The sequence below is a fragment of the Heterodontus francisci genome, chromosome 33 (assembly GCF_036365525.1).
Source record: "Heterodontus francisci isolate sHetFra1 chromosome 33, sHetFra1.hap1, whole genome shotgun sequence".
NCBI classification, from domain to species: domain Eukaryota; kingdom Metazoa; phylum Chordata; class Chondrichthyes; order Heterodontiformes; family Heterodontidae; genus Heterodontus; species Heterodontus francisci.
In genome coordinates, this window is record NC_090403.1 from 58238829 (window position 1) to 58259745 (window position 20917).

At 46.0% G+C, this 20917-nt stretch overlaps 1 protein-coding gene across 6 annotated transcripts in view; it reads right to left on the reverse strand.

Moving 5' to 3' along the window:
- stard3 (StAR related lipid transfer domain containing 3) overlaps positions 1 to 20152 on the reverse strand; it is a 42674-nt gene extending 22522 nt beyond the window's left edge. Inside the window, exons 1-11 of one of the 6 annotated variants that reach the window (XM_068013697.1) lie at positions 20081 to 20152; positions 16643 to 16887; positions 11653 to 11730; positions 11479 to 11556; positions 10127 to 10183; positions 8613 to 8730; positions 7700 to 7792; positions 7000 to 7055; positions 5889 to 5981; positions 4838 to 4900; positions 2456 to 2551 (exon numbers count right to left, since the gene is read on the reverse strand). In XM_068013697.1, the coding sequence (XP_067869798.1) occupies positions 2456 to 2551; positions 4838 to 4900; positions 5889 to 5981; positions 7000 to 7055; positions 7700 to 7792; positions 8613 to 8730; positions 10127 to 10183; positions 11479 to 11556; positions 11653 to 11730; positions 16643 to 16837 (927 nt within the window). In that variant the 5' untranslated portion in view covers positions 16838 to 16887; positions 20081 to 20152. Of the gene's footprint in view, positions 1 to 2455; positions 2552 to 4837; positions 4901 to 5888; positions 5982 to 6999; positions 7056 to 7699; positions 7793 to 8612; positions 8731 to 10126; positions 10184 to 11478; positions 11557 to 11652; positions 11731 to 16526; positions 16621 to 16642; positions 16888 to 19095; positions 19340 to 19371; positions 19854 to 19895; positions 19975 to 20029 lie in introns of those variants that run through there. The other 5 variants (XM_068013694.1, XM_068013696.1, XM_068013698.1 and 2 more) reach the window with 5 other exon arrangements.
- Positions 20153 to 20917: the final 765 nt, after the last annotated feature.

The following is a 20917-nucleotide window of genomic DNA, read 5'->3' on the forward strand; positions in this document are numbered from 1 at the left end:
CAGGGGAAGTCAGTAGATGAGCAGTGGCAGACATTTAAGCAGATATTTCATAACACTCAACAAACATTTATTCCAGTCAGAAGGAAGGACTCGAAGAGAACAATGAACCACCCGTGGATAACAAAGGAAGTTAAGGAGAATATCAAATCAAAATTAAAGGCATACAATGCGGTGAAAAAGAGTGGTAGGCCAGAGGATTGGGAAGTTTTTAGAAACCAGCAGCAGATGACTAAAAAACTAATAAAGAGGGAGAAAGTTGATTATGTGAGTAAATTGGCAAGAAATATAAAAACTAACAGTAAGAGCTTCTATGGGTATATTAAAGGAAGAGAGTAGCTAAAGTAAGTGTGGGACCCTTAGAGGATGAGACTGGGGAATTAACAGGGAAAAGGGAAATGGCAGATAATTTAAACCAATATTTTGCATCAGTCTGCACAGTGCAGGACACTATAAACATCCCAACAATAATAGATGAACAAGGTGTAAATGGGAGGGAGGAACTTGTAACAATCTCTATCACGAGTGAAAAGGTGCTGGACAAACTGATGGGACTAAAGGCAGACAAGTCGCCTGGACCTGATGGTCTGCACCCAAGGGTTTTAAAAGAAGTGGCTGCAGAGATAGTGGAGGCATTGGTTGTAATATACTAAAACTCATTGGATTCCGGTCGGGTACCAGTGGATTGGAAAACCACTAATGTGACATCCCTATTCAAGAGAGGAAGACAGAAAGCAGGAAACTACAGACCAGTTAGCTTAACATCGGTCATTGGGAAAATGCTAGAGTCCATTATTAAGGAAGAAATAGTAGGACATTTAGAAAAACATAATGCAGTCAAACAGGGTCAACATGATATGAAAGGGAAATCATGTTTGACAAATTTGTTAGAGTTCTTTGAGGATATAACAAGCAGAGTGGATAAAGGGGAACCAGTAGATGTTGTGTATTTGGATTTTCAGAAGGCGCTTGATAAGGTGCCACATAAAAGGTTATTGCACAAAATAGGAGCTCAGGGTATTGGGGGGAATGTGTTGGCATGGATTGAGGATTGGGTAACACAGAGAAGGCAGAGAGTCAGGATAAATGGGTCTTTTTCAGGTTGGAAAGCCACAACTAGTGGGGTGCCACAAGGATCGGTCCTAGGGCCTCAACTATTTACTATCTATATTAATGACTGAGAGGAAGGGACAGAGTGTAGTGTATCCAGATTTGCTGGCGATACAAAAATAGGTGGGAAGGCATGTTATGATGAGGACACAAAGAATCTGCAAAGGGATATAGATAGGTTAAGTGAGTGGGCAAAAACTTGGCAGATGGTGTTCAATGTGGAAAAGTGTGAGGTCATCCACTTTGGTAGGAAGAATAAAAAGGCAGATTATTATTTAGATGGAGAAAGACTACAAAATACTGCAGTACAGAGGGATCTGGGTGTTCTTGTGCATGAAACACAAAAAGTTAGCATGCAGGTGCAGCAAGTAATTAGGAAGGCAAATGGAATTTTGGCCTTTATTGCTAGGGGGTTAGAGTTTAAAAATAGGGAAGTCTTGTTACAACTGTACAGGGTGTTGGTGAGGCCACACCTGGAGTACTGCGTACAGTTTTGGTTCCCATATTTAAAGAAGGATAGACTAGAATTGGAGGCAGTTCAGAAAAGGTTCACTAGGCTGATTCCTGGGATGAAGGGGTTGTCTTATCAAGAACGGATAATCAGGTTAGGCCTTTATTCATTGGAGTTTAGAATAATGAGAGGTGATCTTATAGAAACATACAAGATTTTAAGGGGGCTCGACAGGGTAGATGTTGAGAAGATGTTAGCACTAGTGGGGGAATCGCGAACTAGGGGACATAGTTACAGAATAAGGGGGGCACACATTTAAAACTGAGATGCGAAGGAGTTTCTTCTCTGAGGGTGGTGAATCTCTGGAATTCTCTGCCTCAGAGTTGTGGAGGCTAGGTCAATACATGTATTTGAGGAGGTAGATGGATTTTTGAAATCTCAGGGAGTCAAGGGTTAGGCGGAGCAGACCTGAAAGAGAAGTTGAGGTCTGGGACAGATCAGTCAAGATCTTATTGAATGGTGGGGCAGGAGGGGTTGAATGGTCTACTCCTGCTCCTATGTACCTCTTGGTAGATTCTGAATGAATGATAATGAATAAAAGACGGGACTGGTGAAGAACAGGGATACTCAGCGATGTTAACATTCGGATTCAGGAAAAGGGAGACTGGAGGGTATTGCTGTATCAGGCTGCAGCCTGGCCCACCAACCTCCATTGCAGGAAGCTGTTTCACTGCAGGGACACTGCTCGGCCAGTTTATAAACTCTGGATGATGGGCACTGTTTCCCTCAACTCCCATTGCCTCTGAAAGTTTAGTTTGGATTAGTTGTTGTCAGCTGAATCGTAGCGCTGGAATTTACTATTCCCAGGGGATATGTGATTACAGATAGTAGCAGTACCTGACAAACAGTAATTGTTTTGTTCCAAATGACCAGTTTCTCAGGTTGAAGAATGACCTCCTGGTATACCAGCTCTGCAGAGCACTGCAGGAATGCCTGAAGGAGAAACACATGTTAACGTGGACACCGCAAACCTCCCAACTTTGAGAGTGTGGACACAGACCAGGACATAGGTGAGGCTGCACAGTGTTACTGGGACCTGGATACACTATGGAGGTGGTCAAACAAACCCAAACTGGACATACCACTGACCCAGTGACTGTCCTCTGTGCTGCTGCACGCTGATGTGATGCTTTCTGCATCAGGCTAGCATGGAATAGAAAACAAGTGAACTGGGATTGCTCCAGTAAAAAACTCAGCCGATAGGACCAAGCTTGGCTTCCTGGGCAATTGCACGGTTTGGTGTGAAACTCAGTCCCATCCATCAGGAATGCCCCAATTTCTAGAACTTTAATTTCCTGGTCAATTATTTTTGCATGGTTATCAAAATGATGGAAGTGTAGGCATGGAGTTAGATACAGAGTAAAGCTCCCTCTACACTGTCCCCATCAAACACTCCCAGGGCAGGTACAGCACGGGGTTAGATACAAAACGGGGTTAGATACAGAGTAAAGCTCCCTCGACACTGTCCCCATCAAACACTCCCAGGACAGGTACAGCACGGGGTTAGATACAGAGTAAAGCTCCCTCCACACTGTCCTCATCAAACACTCCCAGGACAGGTACAGCACGGGGTTAGATACAGAGTAAAGCTCCCTCTACACTGTCCCCATCAAACACTCCCAGCAAAGAAAAAAATTGGGATTAGATAGAGAGTGGATCTCAGCTCCTCAGTCTACTGTCAGCCAGTTACCCTGTGGGTTATTGGGGGTATTTACAGCTTTACACAGTAAGATTAATCCATTGTGATCCTCCCATCTTTCCAGGTCAATGGACAAAAGAGATTAATGATGGAGACAAATCCCTCTCACCAGCTGGAGTACAAAGAACAAAAAAAAAGGGGGTTAGATACAGAGTAAAAAAAAACGGGGCTAGAAAAAAAGAAAAAACAGGGTTAGATACAGAGTAAAGCTCCCTCGACACTGTCCCATCAAACACTCCCAGGACAAGTACAGCACGGGGTTAGATACAGAGTAAAGCTCCCTCTACACTGTCCCCATCAAACACTCCCAGGACAGGTACAGCATGGGGCGAGATACAGTGTAAAGCTCCCTCTACACTGTCCCATCAAACACTCCCAGGACAGGTACAGCATGGGGTTAGATACAGAGTAAAGCTCCCTCTACACTGTCCCCATCAAACACTCCCAGGACAGGTACAGCACGGGGTTAGATACAAAAACAAAGAGAAAAGAAAAGAAACGGGTTTGATACAGAGTGAAATTCCCAATTTCTACTTCAGCAATGTTTCAGTGAGAGATTTTTGCATTTCCCACAGCAGCCACCCTGTGGTCATCCTGACTGAGTTACAGCCATTTAGTGCTGAGTCATTCCCCCTGGGAATTCCCACCCAAAATGTCCAGAACAACCAACAAAGCAGTCAGACCTGCGCCCGATTTCTGACTCTCCTTCTTGGGGTGAGCACTAATTCTCTTTGGGCCATACTAGATGCTGCTCGAACTGGGTGAACCTTCACCAACTGCATGGTGACCACTCCAAGCAGCTCCACTGGAGTCTGTTGGCCAGTGACGTGTCTGTACTACTCAGGAAGTTGCAGCAAGTCTGGGGAATTGAACTGATCCTAGCAGTGCTTGTACTGCTACTTGGTCCCAAGTCCTGGAGCAATTGTTTGTGTCTGAATGACTGCAACATCCAGTCCCACTGGGAAGATCCCAGATGCAATCGCTAGAATATCAGTGCTAGATCACTCCTCAGCTCTGCTTCAACCATACAGGCCACTGTCCCCCACTCTCCAGTCAGCCACCCTAACCCCCACAACTTACTCCCTCCACCCCTGCTTCAGAGTGTTTATTTGGTTTAAGCAGAATGAAATTTTTGGGTGGGGGTGGTGGTAGATGGAAGAGTACATGAGAGAGCAGGGATGATCAAGAGAGTGGGGGGGGGGGGGGGGTGGAGAGAGAGAGATGGATGCTAGCAGTGCCTATGGAAGCAAACCCTAGGAATGAGTGGATTTATCGTGGGTGCGGTCCCAACACCAACATTTCCTGGGAAAGCTACAACACAGAGGCAGATTTAAAGGGAACAATTGCTTTATTGATTCTGCACAGATGGACTTGAATCAGTCTGTTCACACAGTGAACCTTCAAGGTGCTGCTGCTGAAGGGAAAACTAAGAAGATTTTATGTTTAATGAATTTCTTCCTGGAGGAAATTCTCTTCCCTCAGGCCCAGGAAGTCCCTGTCCTGTTGCTCAAAGTTCTTACCTTCAGAATGAAGCTCTTGCCCTGATACGGGATTTCAAATGTGTAAACAATATCACTGTTCTCCTGTAATAGAGATTCCAGATTCATGAGCTTCATAAAAGCTAAACACAATCCCCACCTCATTCAACCCACACTCTCATTGTATATGTTAAACTATAAACATGAAGAGATTTCAGAATTGGAGTCACAAACAGACTCCATGCAATCTGCAAACTTCACACACAAAACAGCAATTACTCTCTGACTGTGCTGTGGACTTATTTAGACCACAGTCCCGAGCACTGGCAATATGCAGATAAGACAGGATAGTGACTAAACATCACATGTATGCTCCAAAACCAAGATCTGATAATATCACCACGGGAGCTTCACTGTTACAAAGCTAATAAATAGCTCACATTTAGAACAATAGATTCTCAGGTGCGAATGAGATGCTGTGATCTAATTGAGGGGTTCAGATCAATGCACCCAGAATGCCAGAACAACCAACAAAGCAGTCAAGACCTGTGCCCGATTTCTGACTCTCATTCTTGGGGCGAGCACCAATTCCTTTTGGGCCATTCTAGATGCTGCTCGACTGGGTGAACCTTCACCAACCCCATGGTGACCACTCCAAGCAGCTCCACTGGAGTCTGTTGGCCAGCGACGTGTCTGTACTACTTAGGAAGTTGCAGTAAGTCTGGGGAACTCAGATGGGGAGGGAAAGAGTGCAGGAAACACAAACATTGCAATAGTTTCAAGTGTTTTAAAAGGTTCCGTTGCAAATAAAGATTGTGAGTTAACATGAACTTTTATTTAGCAAGTTAGTATTAGTGATTCTACTGCCATTAGCAAATGAAATGCCTCTGTCCTGCCTCCCCAGAACAGGGTGGAGTTCTGCATTTTTGCAGTTCACAGCACTATTTCGGAAACTTGAATCTTTTATCAGTTACATCTGTGGTTGCTGTACAGAAAGTCTTTGAAAAGTCAAACAGCTGCTATAAAACACACGTAACAGACAAAGAATGTGTACGGCAGAGACTTCTAAACAAGCTCATAGCCAGTTACTCACATTCTCTTTCTCAAACTTCCAGTACTCCTCCTGCCCCAGTATTTGTTCCATCACTTTCATTGCCTCCCGACCCTGACGCACATATTCCTTCTCCTGCAGAAACAAAATAAACAGTGACTTGCCCGCTCGCCCCTGGGTCAGCAACGTGCTCGCCCGCTCGCCCCCCGTGTCAGCGACTTGCTCACTGCCCGGGTCAGTGTCTCTGATGGAGGATGTTCGATGAGTGAGTGAGACTCTGCAGTGTGTTGCCAGTTGGTGCAGTGAGTGCTGATTCTCGCTGATTCTCTGCATCACCCTCTGGACTGGGGCAGTGATTGCATCATATCGAAAACCTGCCCCTGGATAACACAGTCTGTATGAGCTCCCAGACTAGTGTCAATCACCTGAAAGGGCTGAAGAGGAATTTTCTAGATTTTTATTTTATTTATTCGTGGGATGTGGGCGTTGCTGGCCAGGTCAGCATTTGTTGCCCATTCCTAATTGCCCTCGAACTGAGTGGCTTGCTAGGCCATTTCAGGCAGTTAAGAGTCAACCACATTGCTGTCACATGTAGGCCAGACCAGGTAGGGGTAGCAGATTTCCTTCCCTAAAGGACATTAGTGAACTTGATGGGTTTTTACAACAATTGATGATGGTTTCATGAAACTATTACTGAGACTAGCTTTCAATTCCAGGTCCAGATTTTTATTACTTAATTGAATTTATTAACTAACTGAATTTAAATTCTACCAGCTGCCATGGTGGGATTGGAACCCATGTCCCCAGGGCATTGCCCAAGTCTCAGGATTACTAGTCCAGTGACATTACCACGATGCCACCATCTCCCAGCTTACTGGTCTTGTCGTTTTACTGTCTATTTAGCCTCTCCCGGGAGATTACAAGGCTGTGGTGGGTAGGTGGGGGGGGGGGGGGGGGGGTGGAGGGGGGGGTTGCGGGGAAGGGGTGGTGGGTGGTAGGGAGATAGTGGGGGGGGTAAGAAAGAGGGGGAAGATTTACAGATTAAAAAGTAACAGCACCTGAACTTAGAATCAGGCCCCTCTTCCCCCACCACTGACTGCGGCTCATTATCCCCAGTCAGAATTTGCTTTAAACATTTAGGATTAGCCCTCACCTGAGGCGTTACTGCTCTCCTTCCGATACCTTCGCTTTCAAACTCGTCTTCAGAGCCTGTTGAGCGAAGCAGGTTTACAATATGAGTGGCAGAAAACACTAGCACACAAGGGATCAAATGGCCTGTTTTTGTGCTTGAACTTTCTATCAACAAGACAATGGCTTTAAATATCCTTGGCCCAATTCAGCCCTCAGTTTAATACTTAGGAGAGTTGATTTTGTTTTGGAGGCAGGAAGTACACATATTCACAAAAACAATAAGGTTACACAAATTCCCTAACCCGACATGCTCTACGGGTTCACATCCCTCGCCCCATCCCCTCCCTGCCCTCTCCCCTCCCCACCCAGTCCTCTCCCCTCCCCATCCTGCCCTCTCCTCACCCCGCCCTCTCCCAACCTCTCCCCACCCCGCCCTCTCCCAACCTCTCCCCACCCCGCCCTCTCCCAACCTCTCCCCACCCCGCCCTCTCCTCTCCTCACCCCGCCCTCTCCTCTCCTCACCCCGCCCTCTCCCAACCTCTCCCAACCCCGCCCTCTCCCAACCTCTCCCAACCCCGCCCTCTCCCAACCTCTCCCCACCCCGCCCTCTCCCCTCCAAACCCCGCCCTCTCCCCTCCAGTTGCTGTTTCTCCATCCCCACCCTCCCTGTCCCCCTCTGAAGGGCATGTAATGAAGTGAGAAGCCGCCACACAGTAAACTACCTGCAAGGGACTCTGGTGGAGAGTAGAACTGTCCTTCGGACACAGCACTGGGGTACAGAAGGGGTGCGTGCATGAACCGTGGTGTTTGGTACACTGTGAAACAGACAGAAACAAATTACATTACATCCAGGAGAAACCCACAATCACCTGGGGTACTAGAGATTAACATGGGCAAAGAGACCTTAATGTTCACATCCACAAAGCCTCTGAAAAATAATAGCAAAATACGGAAATATAAAAATTAGGATTAATGTATAACTTTAAAATGGGGGACTGAACTACATCTGGTGCCCAGTCCAATTATCCCTCACCTCTCATCCTGCTTCACCTGAACACTACAGTTAATCCCGACTCTCTTGTCATGCAACATCAGCCAGCAAAATATTAAAACCTGTGACACAAGTTCATTGAAATCAACAGTCAGCACTACAGCCCAACACCTCTGCATCTGTATATGTTCACCATAAACATTATACACACACTACTAGATTATATATCATATAAGCTATATGCAATGCTGTTTGCACATATGTAACATAGAATATATGCACAGATTGAAATTATAGTTAGAGAGGATTGTTATATAATAAATATAGATCACATACTATGTATAAATCACACAGCAGTGTTTTATATCCCCAGGTAATCCACTGAATATTATATTGCAGTAATTTTGCAGCACTGGTTCCCAAGGAATACGACTGTGTGTTTTATAAATTACTGACACATTACACATAATCAGGATTAGTCATCCAATGAGATGACTCTACCATAATCATTCTTACCCACTTGTTACTCTCAGTTGTTTACTCCGTGGTTATTAGGTAATGATAATAGCCAGGTGAAGAGAGGGTCAGAACAGCTAAGGGTCAATGTTAGTTCAATTAAAGTAGAGATTCAAACATTTACTCACATCGCTCATCCTCTGCCTCTTGAATTAATACTTTGAAATCAAGAAACCAGGTCTCCAGCCAGGCGAGGACAAAGGAGACAATTGGGAGAACGTAGCCAAACGCACCTCTGGTCTGGAACTGGATAAAGAGAGGATCTGTGTAAATACCACTCTCATTCATAGGAACAGCAGAGTGACACTATAATGCAGCACAATTAAACAGCACACAAACTTGGACATATTCAGCTTGGGAGAATGTGTGTCATGGACACACAAACAACCAGGATCACCACTACTAGCAGATCCAGTACTGCCGGGGAGCTGGCAGATCCAGTACTGCCGGGGAGCTGGCAGATCCAGTACTGCCGGGGAGCTGGCCTACGAGGTCAGACAGCTCTCTCTCCTCCACCAGTTAAGTCAGTCATCGTCCTCTCTGATTGGTCACTGGGAGCGTTATGAATTGAGGTCTGTTGCAAGCATCTACTGGGATTCAGTGGTGTCAGTCACTCCCTAAGCCGACCGCTTTGTTACGGAAGCTGACTCCCACTGCCCTGTATCTGCTCGTGTGGCAGCTAGACCAGGTAGCAGAGTAATGAAACTCCATCATGATTTGGTCCAGATCTCTGACCGAAATGTGTTTTTCAGCCTCTCTGAAGGTGTAGTTGGTTAACACTAGATGAGGTGATGTTCAGTACCTAAGCTGCTTTATTCCACAGTAGGTAAAACATACACACACAGTATGGAGAATGACGAGAGTCACTGGGTCCGTGTTTTGTGGCGGAAGTGGAGACCATATCCGCTGGCCCATTGTGCTGAATCTTACTTAGTGCAGCGAGTCTCTCTTGCTACATTATCTGTCCTGCTGACAGTGCAGAGGCTATTGCTCCCTTGCAGCCTCTAAAAAAATCTTCTTTTCAAAGACTAGTAGAGACGAAAGCAATTTGCTTGCACAAAGGTGCTAGATATCTCTGGATTGACCAGACTTGGGTCACTGCTTGGGAATTCTTCAAAACAACATCTCATCCTGCATTCATATCACTTCTCAACAACCAGAGCATAGGGAAAAGCTGATCATTTTCAGGCAAAAGGCATTTTAAGACAGTTTATGTCAGGTTCTGATCATCGAACAAATGGCCACAGAATTCTAAACTGTGACAGGGAGCCGCAAGATTCAGGGTGCCCAAGACTTCACCACTTTCAAGTGTTAATGATTTGATAAAACTCGCAACTATCAAACACACAACACTGCCTCAAACTTTAAGTGGCTTTTTCCCAAAACTTCCAGGAATTAACTCACTGGATCAAGCATGGTGAATTAAAGTGAAGGCTACTCTGAAGAAGAGTTCTCTGTGGCTTCTCTGACAGGCCAATGTATACAGCATGTCAGTGAGACATCAGACCTTATAGTGAGGGGCTCTGGGCATTTTGTTGCAAACTTACGGAGATAAAATTAAAGCCACCGCTATGGGAACAAGTAGAGCACAAAGAAAAGGCGGAGTGAGAGAGGAACGACTGTAAAATGAAAGTCTCCCTACCTGAATTGAAAGAATGACTTTTATAATTAAAAAGCCGCTGGTAATCAAAGTGGTGACCTATAACAAAACACAAGAGTCAGTGACAGCGCTGATGGAGAGAGATGCAGGCCACACAAAGCAGCAGAGAGCTTAACAATAACCAGAGAGCTGACCTGCTCAGTCACTCCTCCAACATATCCTTCACATCCAGACCAGCCTAGGAAGTCAGCAAGGTGAATTTCCAGGGACTCCTGAGATTTCCCTCTCTGTACACTGACTTGTTAAACGAATAGATTCTGCAGATGTGTCCTTTTCCTTCACAGAATGATACGGCACAGAAAGAGACCATTCGGCCCAATGTGTCTGTGCCGGCTCTAATTAAGAGCTATCCAATTAGACCCACTTCCCTGCCCCGGTTCACCACTCCAACATAAGCTGCTGCCACCTATGATCAACTCAAGAACACTGAATAGATTTATAAATGATGAGCTTTAATTAGTAATTAATAAGAAGCCTAAGAGATACTAGAGGCACTGACCGTTACTCTGAGTGGAGTCTCTGGACAGTAAAACTGCTCACCATTACTCTGGTGGTGGAGCCTCTGGTCAATCATGGTGTTGACCGTTAATCTGTCGATTGACTCTGTAGTTATAGCCTCTGCTGTCTCCCCAAATGAGTGAAAGTAACTGAGAGCAGGAACGGAATCTGGGATCTCCGTGGCCTATCCAGTTCAGTACTGCACTGGACTGTATATTTGATCCATGAGGAGACCTGACCGATACCCATCATTTTAAATCAGACAGAATATCCGCAAGTATCCACTGCATATGAATTGTCCCAAAACCAGAACACAAACATCTTGGATCAGTGGACAGACTGGCAGGAGAAGGAAAAGCCACAACACAGGGAATGACAAGTGCACAAGGTGCTAAACAGTTTATCGGACCCCACAGGCACGGAGCTCATTGAAAAACCAGTGAAAACCTGCTCTTTAGTTAAAGCCACATCCTGTAAATGAAATAAAAAAACAGAGACCCATGGAAACATGCAAGTCAGTCAATATCTATAATGGGGACAGATTAATGGTTCAGGTGTGTGCCCATAGTCAGAGCTGATCAAAAACATTCCGAGCTCAGATTCTGGCTAACCTGCAGTGTACTTTCAGCACTTTCTATTTTTATTTCAGTCTATGTGGAATCAAGTGAGAATTCTGCACCTCTCCTGTTACTTTGAGCCTTTTGCCCCACTGGACTGTTGTAAACAGCGTGAACAGATCCAGAGTTCCCAAAGCAAAGGCTGCAAAACACCACCATTCCCGTTCCCTCCCCAAATACAGGTACAAAGCGGCAGTGAAAATTCTCTGGGATCCTTACCGCAATCACCCACCAGTGACGGAGTCTCAAAAGCGCATAGGCCATCAGCAACACCAGGAAGCGAAACACAGCCAGTGACTGGAGGGAACAAAGGGACAAAGGTGAATGATTGTTTGGAGTGAGGCATGGTGGAGCAGTGGATTTCTGGTTTGATAAATGAGATACAATACTTACAAATATGTCAAAGAATGAAGTTTTGAAATCATAATTTAATATTTCATCCTCCAGATTTTTTTCAATGCCATCTTTTGTCTGAGAAACAAAGAACATGTTAAGTTTTAGACTCAGTATTTTTTCTAAGAGAGATCAGAGATGATATTACCCAAAGCCCTCAGTCCTCCGCTCACTGAAAGACTGAGGCTGAATCTTCATGCTCTGTGCTCGAGGCAGAGAACAGCTGATTACTCAGTAATGACTGGAGGAGGACTTTGAGGTTTGGAAGAGCTCTTCAGTCCAGCTAGAAAATGGGTGATGGAGGCTGTGGTCCGAAACTCAGCGACACTGCAAATTCATGAAATAAGGAACTTGCATTTGTATAGTGCCTTTCACGTCCTCAGGACGTCCCAAAGCACTTTACCACCAATGATGTACCATTAAGTGTAGTCACAGTTGTAATGTTCAAAATGCAGCAGCCAATTTGCACATAGCAAGCTCCCAAAAATAGCAATGGGGTAATGACCAGACAACTTTTTTTTAGTAATGTTGGTTGAGGGATAATTAAATCAGCCAGGGCACCAGGAAAACTCACCTGCTTTTCTTCAAATATACTCTGGGAACTTTTACATTCACCTTAGAGGACAGATGGGGCCTTGGTTTAACGTCTCATCCAAAAGACAGCATATCCGACAGTGTAGCTCTCCCTCAGAACTGACCTTCTGACAGTGCAGCACTCCCTTCCCCAGTATGGCCCTTCCCACTCGACAGTGCACCCTCAGTACCAGAGTTTCATCCTGGACTATGTGGTCACGTGTCAGAAGTGAGACTTGAACCCATGACCTTCTGACTCTGAGACAGTGCTGTTGTATGTGGTGTGGCATGAGTGAGCACACGAGTGAGTGTCAGAGAGTGGCGTGAGTATGGCACGAGTGAGTGCTGAGACCATGTGCTGTGAGTGTGTGAGTGCTGTGAGCGAGCGAGTGTCTTGCAAGCAGTTCTAAACTTCTCCTAAATCTAGAGATGGAGAAAGGATCTTGCGCTTGAAGTGTGATGTGCAATTGCTTTGTGAAAATGTCTCGTGGGTACTGAAGTTGGACAAAAGACTGGGAGAAATGCAGGAACTTGGTTCTGGTCCTTTTGAATGTATGTATGTCACACTAGCTTTACCCAAACTATCGAGTCACCTGAAAGATGTTCAGAGACAAAAAGTTTTGTGGAAGTAAAACTGAATGCTACTAATATTAAGCTTGAAACAATGGAACCTTCAAAAATATTTCCCATGCACACAAAGGAAAAAATTTTTAAAACTCCAAACCTGAGTTCCAACACAGACCATTGCTGTCTGGAGTACAAACAGAAACAGAATACAAGTTACATGCTCTGTTGAAGATTTTGTTCATTATTGTAGGACAGACAATGTTTTCATGCAGCTAAAATGCTCTCTCCAAATGCAACTTTAATTTGGAAAGTATCTGTCTCATGTCTCTACGGCTAGGATGATGATTGGTAAAAACACAGAAAAACAGAAGGAATGACACTCAAGACATGTACTGAGGGAACGTGGGCTGTCAAAACCCAAACCACCTAAGCCTGAGCAGTTAGGGAAACAGGTTTTTACAATGGAGATCTAATCACTAAAGTACTCCTGCAGCCATTAAAAGGCCAGAAGCACCAGCTGATGGCCTGTTGAAGCTCTGTAGGGAATCCCATAGCGGGTGACTTCACCTACAGCTAGAAGACAGAGAGCAGCCCTGTTCATACGATGCTTCATTCCCACCAGCTGCAGATCCTGTGGACATCATACACTTGGACTGCCATTGGGAACTGGGCTCGTATGTCAACATTTGTATGACATAATCATGGACTGAAAGGCAAGCGTGTAACAAAACTATGTGCCGACAACAGCGTTCTTGGAGTTCAAGCAGAGAAAATACAGGCAGGAAAAACAAGTGAAGAGGCAGAGGAAGAGAGACAGGGGAAGAGAGACAGAGGTGCAGCAGCGGGTAAATGAATGAGCTTTATGACTGAGGCCTATTTTGTCTGAAAGCTAAGGCAACATTAATTCCTCAGTCACCAAGGTCATTTATGTTAGCTTGTTGCCAATCCAGCTCCAGCTAGAAACCACATCAATGAGGAACACCTGACCTCTACCAGCAATTCCTGTAAACAGCATCATCACAACCACTCCCAAGGAGAAAATACAGAAATAGGCCAGCAAGAGGCAGAAATTCAATTATAAACCAGCTTTTCTCAGAGTTTAACGCTTCTATTTAGGCTCAAGAGAATGATGGTGAGATCATTTCTGCACATCCATTATCAGCACTGATGTTCTTCCTCATTTTTCAAACTGTGTTTGTTCTATTCTTGGTTCTCCCCACAGCAGCTGACCTCACACTGCAGTGATAACACTGCGGCTCAGATCAGCAACTCAGTGCAAAGGATCACAGCCTCAACCCCAGAGTGTTAATTCACAGGACACTTACTCTCATACGCTGCTGCTCATTAATGTTCTGTAAACAGTTTACATAATGAATCATGAGACTGCTAAATAAACAGTGACTCTGTACAGTTACACAATGAGTGACCGTTACCCTGAATAAATAGTGACTCTGTACAGTTACACAGTGAGTGACCCTGACCCTGAATAAACAGTGACTCTGTACAGTTACACAATGAGTGACCCTGACCCTGAATAAACAGTGACTCTGTACAGTTACACAATGAGTGACCCTCACCCTGAATAAACAGTGATTCTGTACAGTTACACAGTGAGTGACCCTCACCCTGAATAATCAGTGACTCTGTAGTTACACAGTGAGTGACCCTCACCCTGAATAAACAGTGATTCTGTACAATTACACAGTGAGTGACCCTTACCCTGAATAAACAGAGTCTGTACAGTTACACAGTGAGTGACCCTCACCCTGAATAAACAGTGATTCTGTACAATTACACAGTGAGTGACCCTTACCCTGAATAAACAGAGTCTGTACAGTTACACAGTGAGTGACCTTCACCCTGAATAATCAGTGACTCTGTACAGTTACACAGTGAGTGACCCTCACCCTGAATAATCAGTGACTCTGTACAGTTACACAGTGAGTGACCCTCACCCTGAATAATCAGTGACTCTGTACAGTTACACAATGAGTGACCCTCACCCTGAATAAACAGTGACTCTGTACAGTTACACAGTGAGTGACCCTCACCCTGAATAAACAGTGACTCTGTACAGTTACACAGTGAGTGACCGTTACCCTGAATAAACAGTGACTCTGTACAGTTACACAGTGAGTGACCCTCACCCTGAATAAACAGTGACTCTGTACAGTTACACAGTGAGTGACCCTCACCCCAAATAAACAGTGACTCTGTACAGTTACACAGTGAGTGACCTTCACCCTAAATAAACAGTAACTCTGTACGGTTACACAGTGAGTGAACCTCACCTCGAATAAACAGTGACTCTGTACAGTTACACAGTGAGTGACCTTCACCCTGAATAAACAGTGACTCTGTACGGTTACACAGTGAGTGACCTTCACCCTGAATAAACAGTGACACTGTACAGTTACACAGTGAGTGACCTTCACCCTGAATAAACAGTGACTCTGTACGGTTACACAGTGCGTGACCCTCACCCTGAATAAACAGTGACACTGTACAGTTACACAGTGAGTGACCTTCACCCTGAATAAACAGTGACTCTGTACAGTTACACAGTGCGTGACCTTCACCCTGAATAAACAGTGACTCTGTACGGTTACACAGCGCGTGACCCTCACCCTGAATAAACAGTGATTCTGTACAATTACACAGTGAGTGACCCTTACCCTGAATAAACAGAGTCTGTACAGTTACACAGTGAGTGACCCTCACCCTGAATAAACAGTGATTCTGTACAATTACACAGTGAGTGACCCTTACCCTGAATAAACAGAGTCTGTACAGTTACACAGTGAGTGACCTTCACCCTGAATAATCAGTGACTCTGTACAGTTACACAGTGAGTGACCCTCACCCTGAATAATCAGTGACTCTGTACAGTTACACAGTGAGTGACCCTCACCCTGAATAATCAGTGACTCTGTACAGTTACACAATGAGTGACCCTCACCCTGAATAAACAGTGACTCTGTACAGTTACACAGTGAGTGACCCTCACCCTGAATAAACAGTGACTCTGTACAGTTACACAGTGAGTGACCGTTACCCTGAATAAACAGTGACTCTGTACAGTTACACAGTGAGTGACCTTCACCCTAAATAAACAGTAACTCTGTACGGTTACACAGTGAGTGAACCTCACCTCGAATAAACAGTGACTCTGTACAGTTACACAGTGAGTGACCTTCACCCTGAATAAACAGTGACTCTGTACGGTTACACAGTGAGTGACCTTCACCCTGAATAAACAGTGACACTGTACAGTTACACAGTGAGTGACCTTCACCCTGAATAAACAGTGACTCTGTACGGTTACACAGTGCGTGACCCTCACCCTGAATAAACAGTGACACTGTACAGTTACACAGTGAGTGACCTTCACCCTGAATAAACAGTGACTCTGTACAGTTACACAGTGCGTGACCTTCACCCTGAATAAACAGTGACTCTGTACGGTTACACAGCGCGTGACCCTCACCCTGAATAAACAGTGACACTGTACAGTTACACAGTGAGTGACCTTCACCCTGAATAAACAGTGACTCTGTACAGTTACACAGTGCGTGACCTTCACCCTGAATAAATAGTGACTCTGAACAGTTACACAGTGCGTGACCCTCACCTAGTGACTCTACAGTTTCAGAGGGAGTAATGAAATCACATTGAAGTTCATTTTAAAAATATTACATATGGAAATAAGCAGCCTGAACTGTATTTGTATTCACCATTTATAATTTGAGACTGAGGACATAGAACAAGTTGTGTGAAGCTAACACTGCAGTTTCTAATCCTGTTCCTGTGTCTGTGCTTCCTCCTAATGTACTGGTGAGAAAACACTCACATTCAACTCAATTATCCACAGGAGAGAAACAAACAGCAAGTCGAACGTTACAAAGAGACAGAAAGTCCTGCGGACATCGGAAATTGCTTTCTTTTCCTCATGTGACTGGCATTGCTCTGGCAGCCTGGGCTGGCTCTGAGAATACGACGTATTGATTGAGGTAATGGTTGGGACACTCTGTTCCAGCGGGTTCATCCTGTGTCCTCCTCGCTATCAGGCAACAGGACCCTCAGTCAACGGTAACACTGCAGAGCAAACAACAGCCATCAGAACACAAGAGACGCACACAGAGTGGGAAGCAAAGTGCTGGGGATAACCAATCACAATCACTGTTCAACTTCAAATCATTGCCTCCAAACAGTGTTCATTATTCCCCCAGACATGGCCCTAGCCCACACACATGGCTCTGTAGCTGCCTGGTCTACAGTCATTGTACTAATTCATTGGCTGAAACAACTCCAGATGTTTTTCTCCGATGAGGTGCTTTATAAATACAACTATTAGACAGTCAGCAGAAAGGTCCCAGTGTCTCAGTTGGTTAATTCACTGCACAATGTTTTACTGACACATGGGTCGGAATTTTACGCTGGGTGGACGGGAGCCAGAATCCGACGTAAATGTCGGTGCCGATCCCACGCCCGCCCAGCCTGGGGATCCGTCCCGTATTTTACGGATCCCCAGGCTTTAACTGGCCTGAGGCAGGACTTCCACCCACTTGAGGGAGGAGGTCCTGCCTCAGTGAGCTGCCGGCCAATCAGCGTGCCAGCTCTTAGTCTCAGCAGCGCCACCGGAAGCGGTGGCCATTGCTGAGACTGCAGCCCAGCCGAACGAGGAGGACCCAATGGAACCGGGACAGAAGGTAAGTTCGGGCAGCCTCACCAGGGGAATCAGTCGTGCCCTGATGAGGCTAGGGTGGTCGTTTGGGGGGGGGGGGGGGGGGGCGTCTTGGATCCCGGGGTTGGATTGGGAAGCGGGGGCGGCCCTCATTCGGGCACCCTGTGCCCCATTGCCAGTCCCCCCGGGGTGCGGAAAGGCCGGCAGCTATAGCTGCGCGGCCTTTCACGTCTCCGGCATACCCGCTTGCCATGGGTAAAATACCCGTGGAGGTGGGCGAGAGCCCTTAAGTGGCCGTTAAGTGGCCACTTAAGGGTCTTGATTGGCCTTGGGCGGGCGGGCCGTTTCTCACCCCACCCGCCCTCCCCCGCCGGACCTCCGTAAACTTGGTCGGAGGCAGAATCGGGGCGGTTAGGCCTCCCGGAGCCTGCCGCTCAATTGTACGCCGCCCCCACGCCACCATCCGACCTGCTGGGGCTGTGCAAAATTCCAGCCATGTAGTCTGGTCAGGTCCCAGTTTCTATACCCAGTTTGTGGCGTTAGACTATCGCAGCTTGGACAGGGGTTGGCACATTAGAGGCAGTGGCATAGTGGTATTGTCACTGGACTAGTAACCCAGAGACCCAGGCGGTGTGAATAAATCACCAATTGGTGTCCGGAGCGGTTTTGCTCTCATGTCCAATACTGCTGAATCAACTGCCAGTGCTCACTGCCCTGACTCTCTCAGCAAATGGCACCTTGGGTAAGGTGGCAGTATCAGTGCCCACGCAACCACCTCCCAACAAGGAGTTAATGTGTTCTGGAAAAAGACAAAAAAAAGCTTGTCGACAAGGGCCCCTCCCCCTCCTACAACATCCATCACCAACACACTGTGTTCTATTCCAGAAAGCCAGTTGGTGAAAAATAGAACTGGAGCTAATCTTTACAGTTTGATATTTATTAACAGAGCTACACATAACAAACATACACCTCCAAACCCAACAAGCACAACTTCAGTCAGTGTCTATTTATTGGAGCACAAGTGAATCCCCAGTTAACATCCACCACCTGCACAATTAAACACAATTAATATACAATTAACACCCTGCCCCATCACCCCGAGTCTCTATAGTACATGGCATGGGCAAGAAAATGAGAAATGGGGAAAACTTGCATCAACACAAGCAATTAAGTGCCGTTAGATTATTAGATCGAAGGAAAGTGTGTTATTTAAATAAATAAGCTGAAAATTCTATTGGATCATGTTCTAAAATGTGTGTTGAGTAAACTTTCCTCCAGTTTCATTACACAGAATCACTCGCTCATACTTATCACACAACAGATTGCGCAAACAGAAACTGAACTAGTACCAATCTGGTGCAAGGGCATCGACACACAAGGAAGTCACACAGTTCAGAGAAGGCAGCGAGGGCTGACAGCTCCTGTCTTTACCCAGTTTCTGACACACTGGGGCTGAAAGGTTGAGAATCAGGAAACAGAAACAGACAACAGTCACACATGTAATGGTCCTGTGCACAGCCAACCTGGCTCCAGCTAGTGGACACTCCCAGCTGGGCACAGGATGGTGCTTTATGGATGGTTTTTATACCACAAGTGACTGTTTCAGGAATGTCACAAACCTGGGACTGCTGGTGACAGCTCCTCATTGCAACAATAACTGAGAGCCCAAACAGACCTCGAACCCAGATCCTGGAGCCAAACACAGACACAGGGAGCCACTGGCACTGGCTTCACTGTCTGTCGAATACCCGTTCTCAGACTCTGACACAGTTCCAGTTCTATTCCTACATGCTTTAATTTCAGATTCATTTACACTGCTGACCCCTTTAGCTGCCTGCAGGACTACATGTCTCCTTCCTAAGGATTTATGAGTCTGTTGCCAGACCCCAGGTTACCTGCAATGATCGGTGCCAAAACCACAAGTGGCTCACGGTTGCTGGACTCCTGGATTCAGTCCAGAACCATCCCTAAAATAGCAGCTAAACGGGAACAGAAACATCAGAACCAGACCCTGGCCCCAGTTCCCTACGGTCAGTCACAGGAACAGGAGGAGGCCATTCAGCCCCTCGAATCTGTTCCACCATTCAGTTAGAACATGGCTGATTTAACTCCATTTACCCTCCTCCTTAATCCCCTCCCCCAACAGAAATCTCTCTATGGCAGTTGTGAAGTTATTAATTGACCTCCCTCACACTGGGAGAGAGTTGCAGGTTTCACCCTGGCTCTAGTGTTAATTTCTGCCCTTGTTCTCTCTCTCTCTCTCTCTCTCTCCACCTGAGGGAATACTTTTTCTCTCTCTCTCTCTCTCTCTCTCTCTCCACCTGAGGGAATACTTTCTCTCTCTCTCTCTCTCTCCATCGAATCCTCAATCAGATCAAACCTTCATCCTCCAAGGACCAGCCCCCACAGGGAGACTCACCACAGTCCGGGGACAGAGGCCGCAGGGTGGGGCCAAGTCCACCGGCTGACTCCCTGCAGCAGCCGGGCCTCTCTCTCTCTCCCTCTCTCCCACCCCCACCGACACCCCGCAGGCCCCCGGCCTCCCGCCCTTACCTCAGGCCGCCACCCGCACTCGCTGCCCCGGAACCCGAGCTCCGGACTCACCCGGAAGCAGATCCTTGCGCACCGCTCAGCGCGGGATAGAGCGGATTCCGAGCGGTGTCACCCCCCCCAATAACCCGCCTCCCGGCTTCCGGGCAGCATCCACTTCCTGTCTGCAGAATGAATGCCTGGAACCTCTCTTAGTAGTGGAAACTTTTAAAATAAATTAATTTCATCTGTAAAGAATCACCGACATTAGTGTATGTTTTTACTTTGATGCTGTTTATGTTTTGTTTTTATCTTTAAAATTAGTAGGTTTTGAAGAAAAGTAGGTACTAAGCATAATAATAATGTATAATATGTCATGAAACGACTTACAGAACGCCATTCTAGGTATACAAATATATTTGAGGGCATAACCTATCAGCCTTCATCAATACACAGTGGTGGTGCAGTGGTTAGCACCGCAACCTCACAGCTCCAGCTACCCGGGTTCAATTCCGGGTACTGCCTGTGTGGAGTTTATAAGTTCTCCCTGTGTCTGTGTGGGTTTCCTCCGGGTGCTCTGGTTTCCTCCCACAGCCAAAAGACTTGCAGGTTGATAGATAAATTAGCCATTATAAATTGCCCCTAGTATAGGTAGGTGGTAGGGGAATATAGGGACAGGTGAGGATGTGGTAGGAATATGGGATTAGTGTAGGATTAGTAGAAATGGGTGGTTAATGGTTAGTACAGACTCGGTGGGCCAAAAGGCCTGTTTCAGTGCTGTATATCTAAATACATTACGAAAAGTAGTTTTTGTGTGAATATACAAACATACAAATTAGGAGCAGGGGTAGGCCATTCGGCCCCTCGACCCTGCTCCACCATTTGATAAGATCATGGCTGTTCTGATTGTGG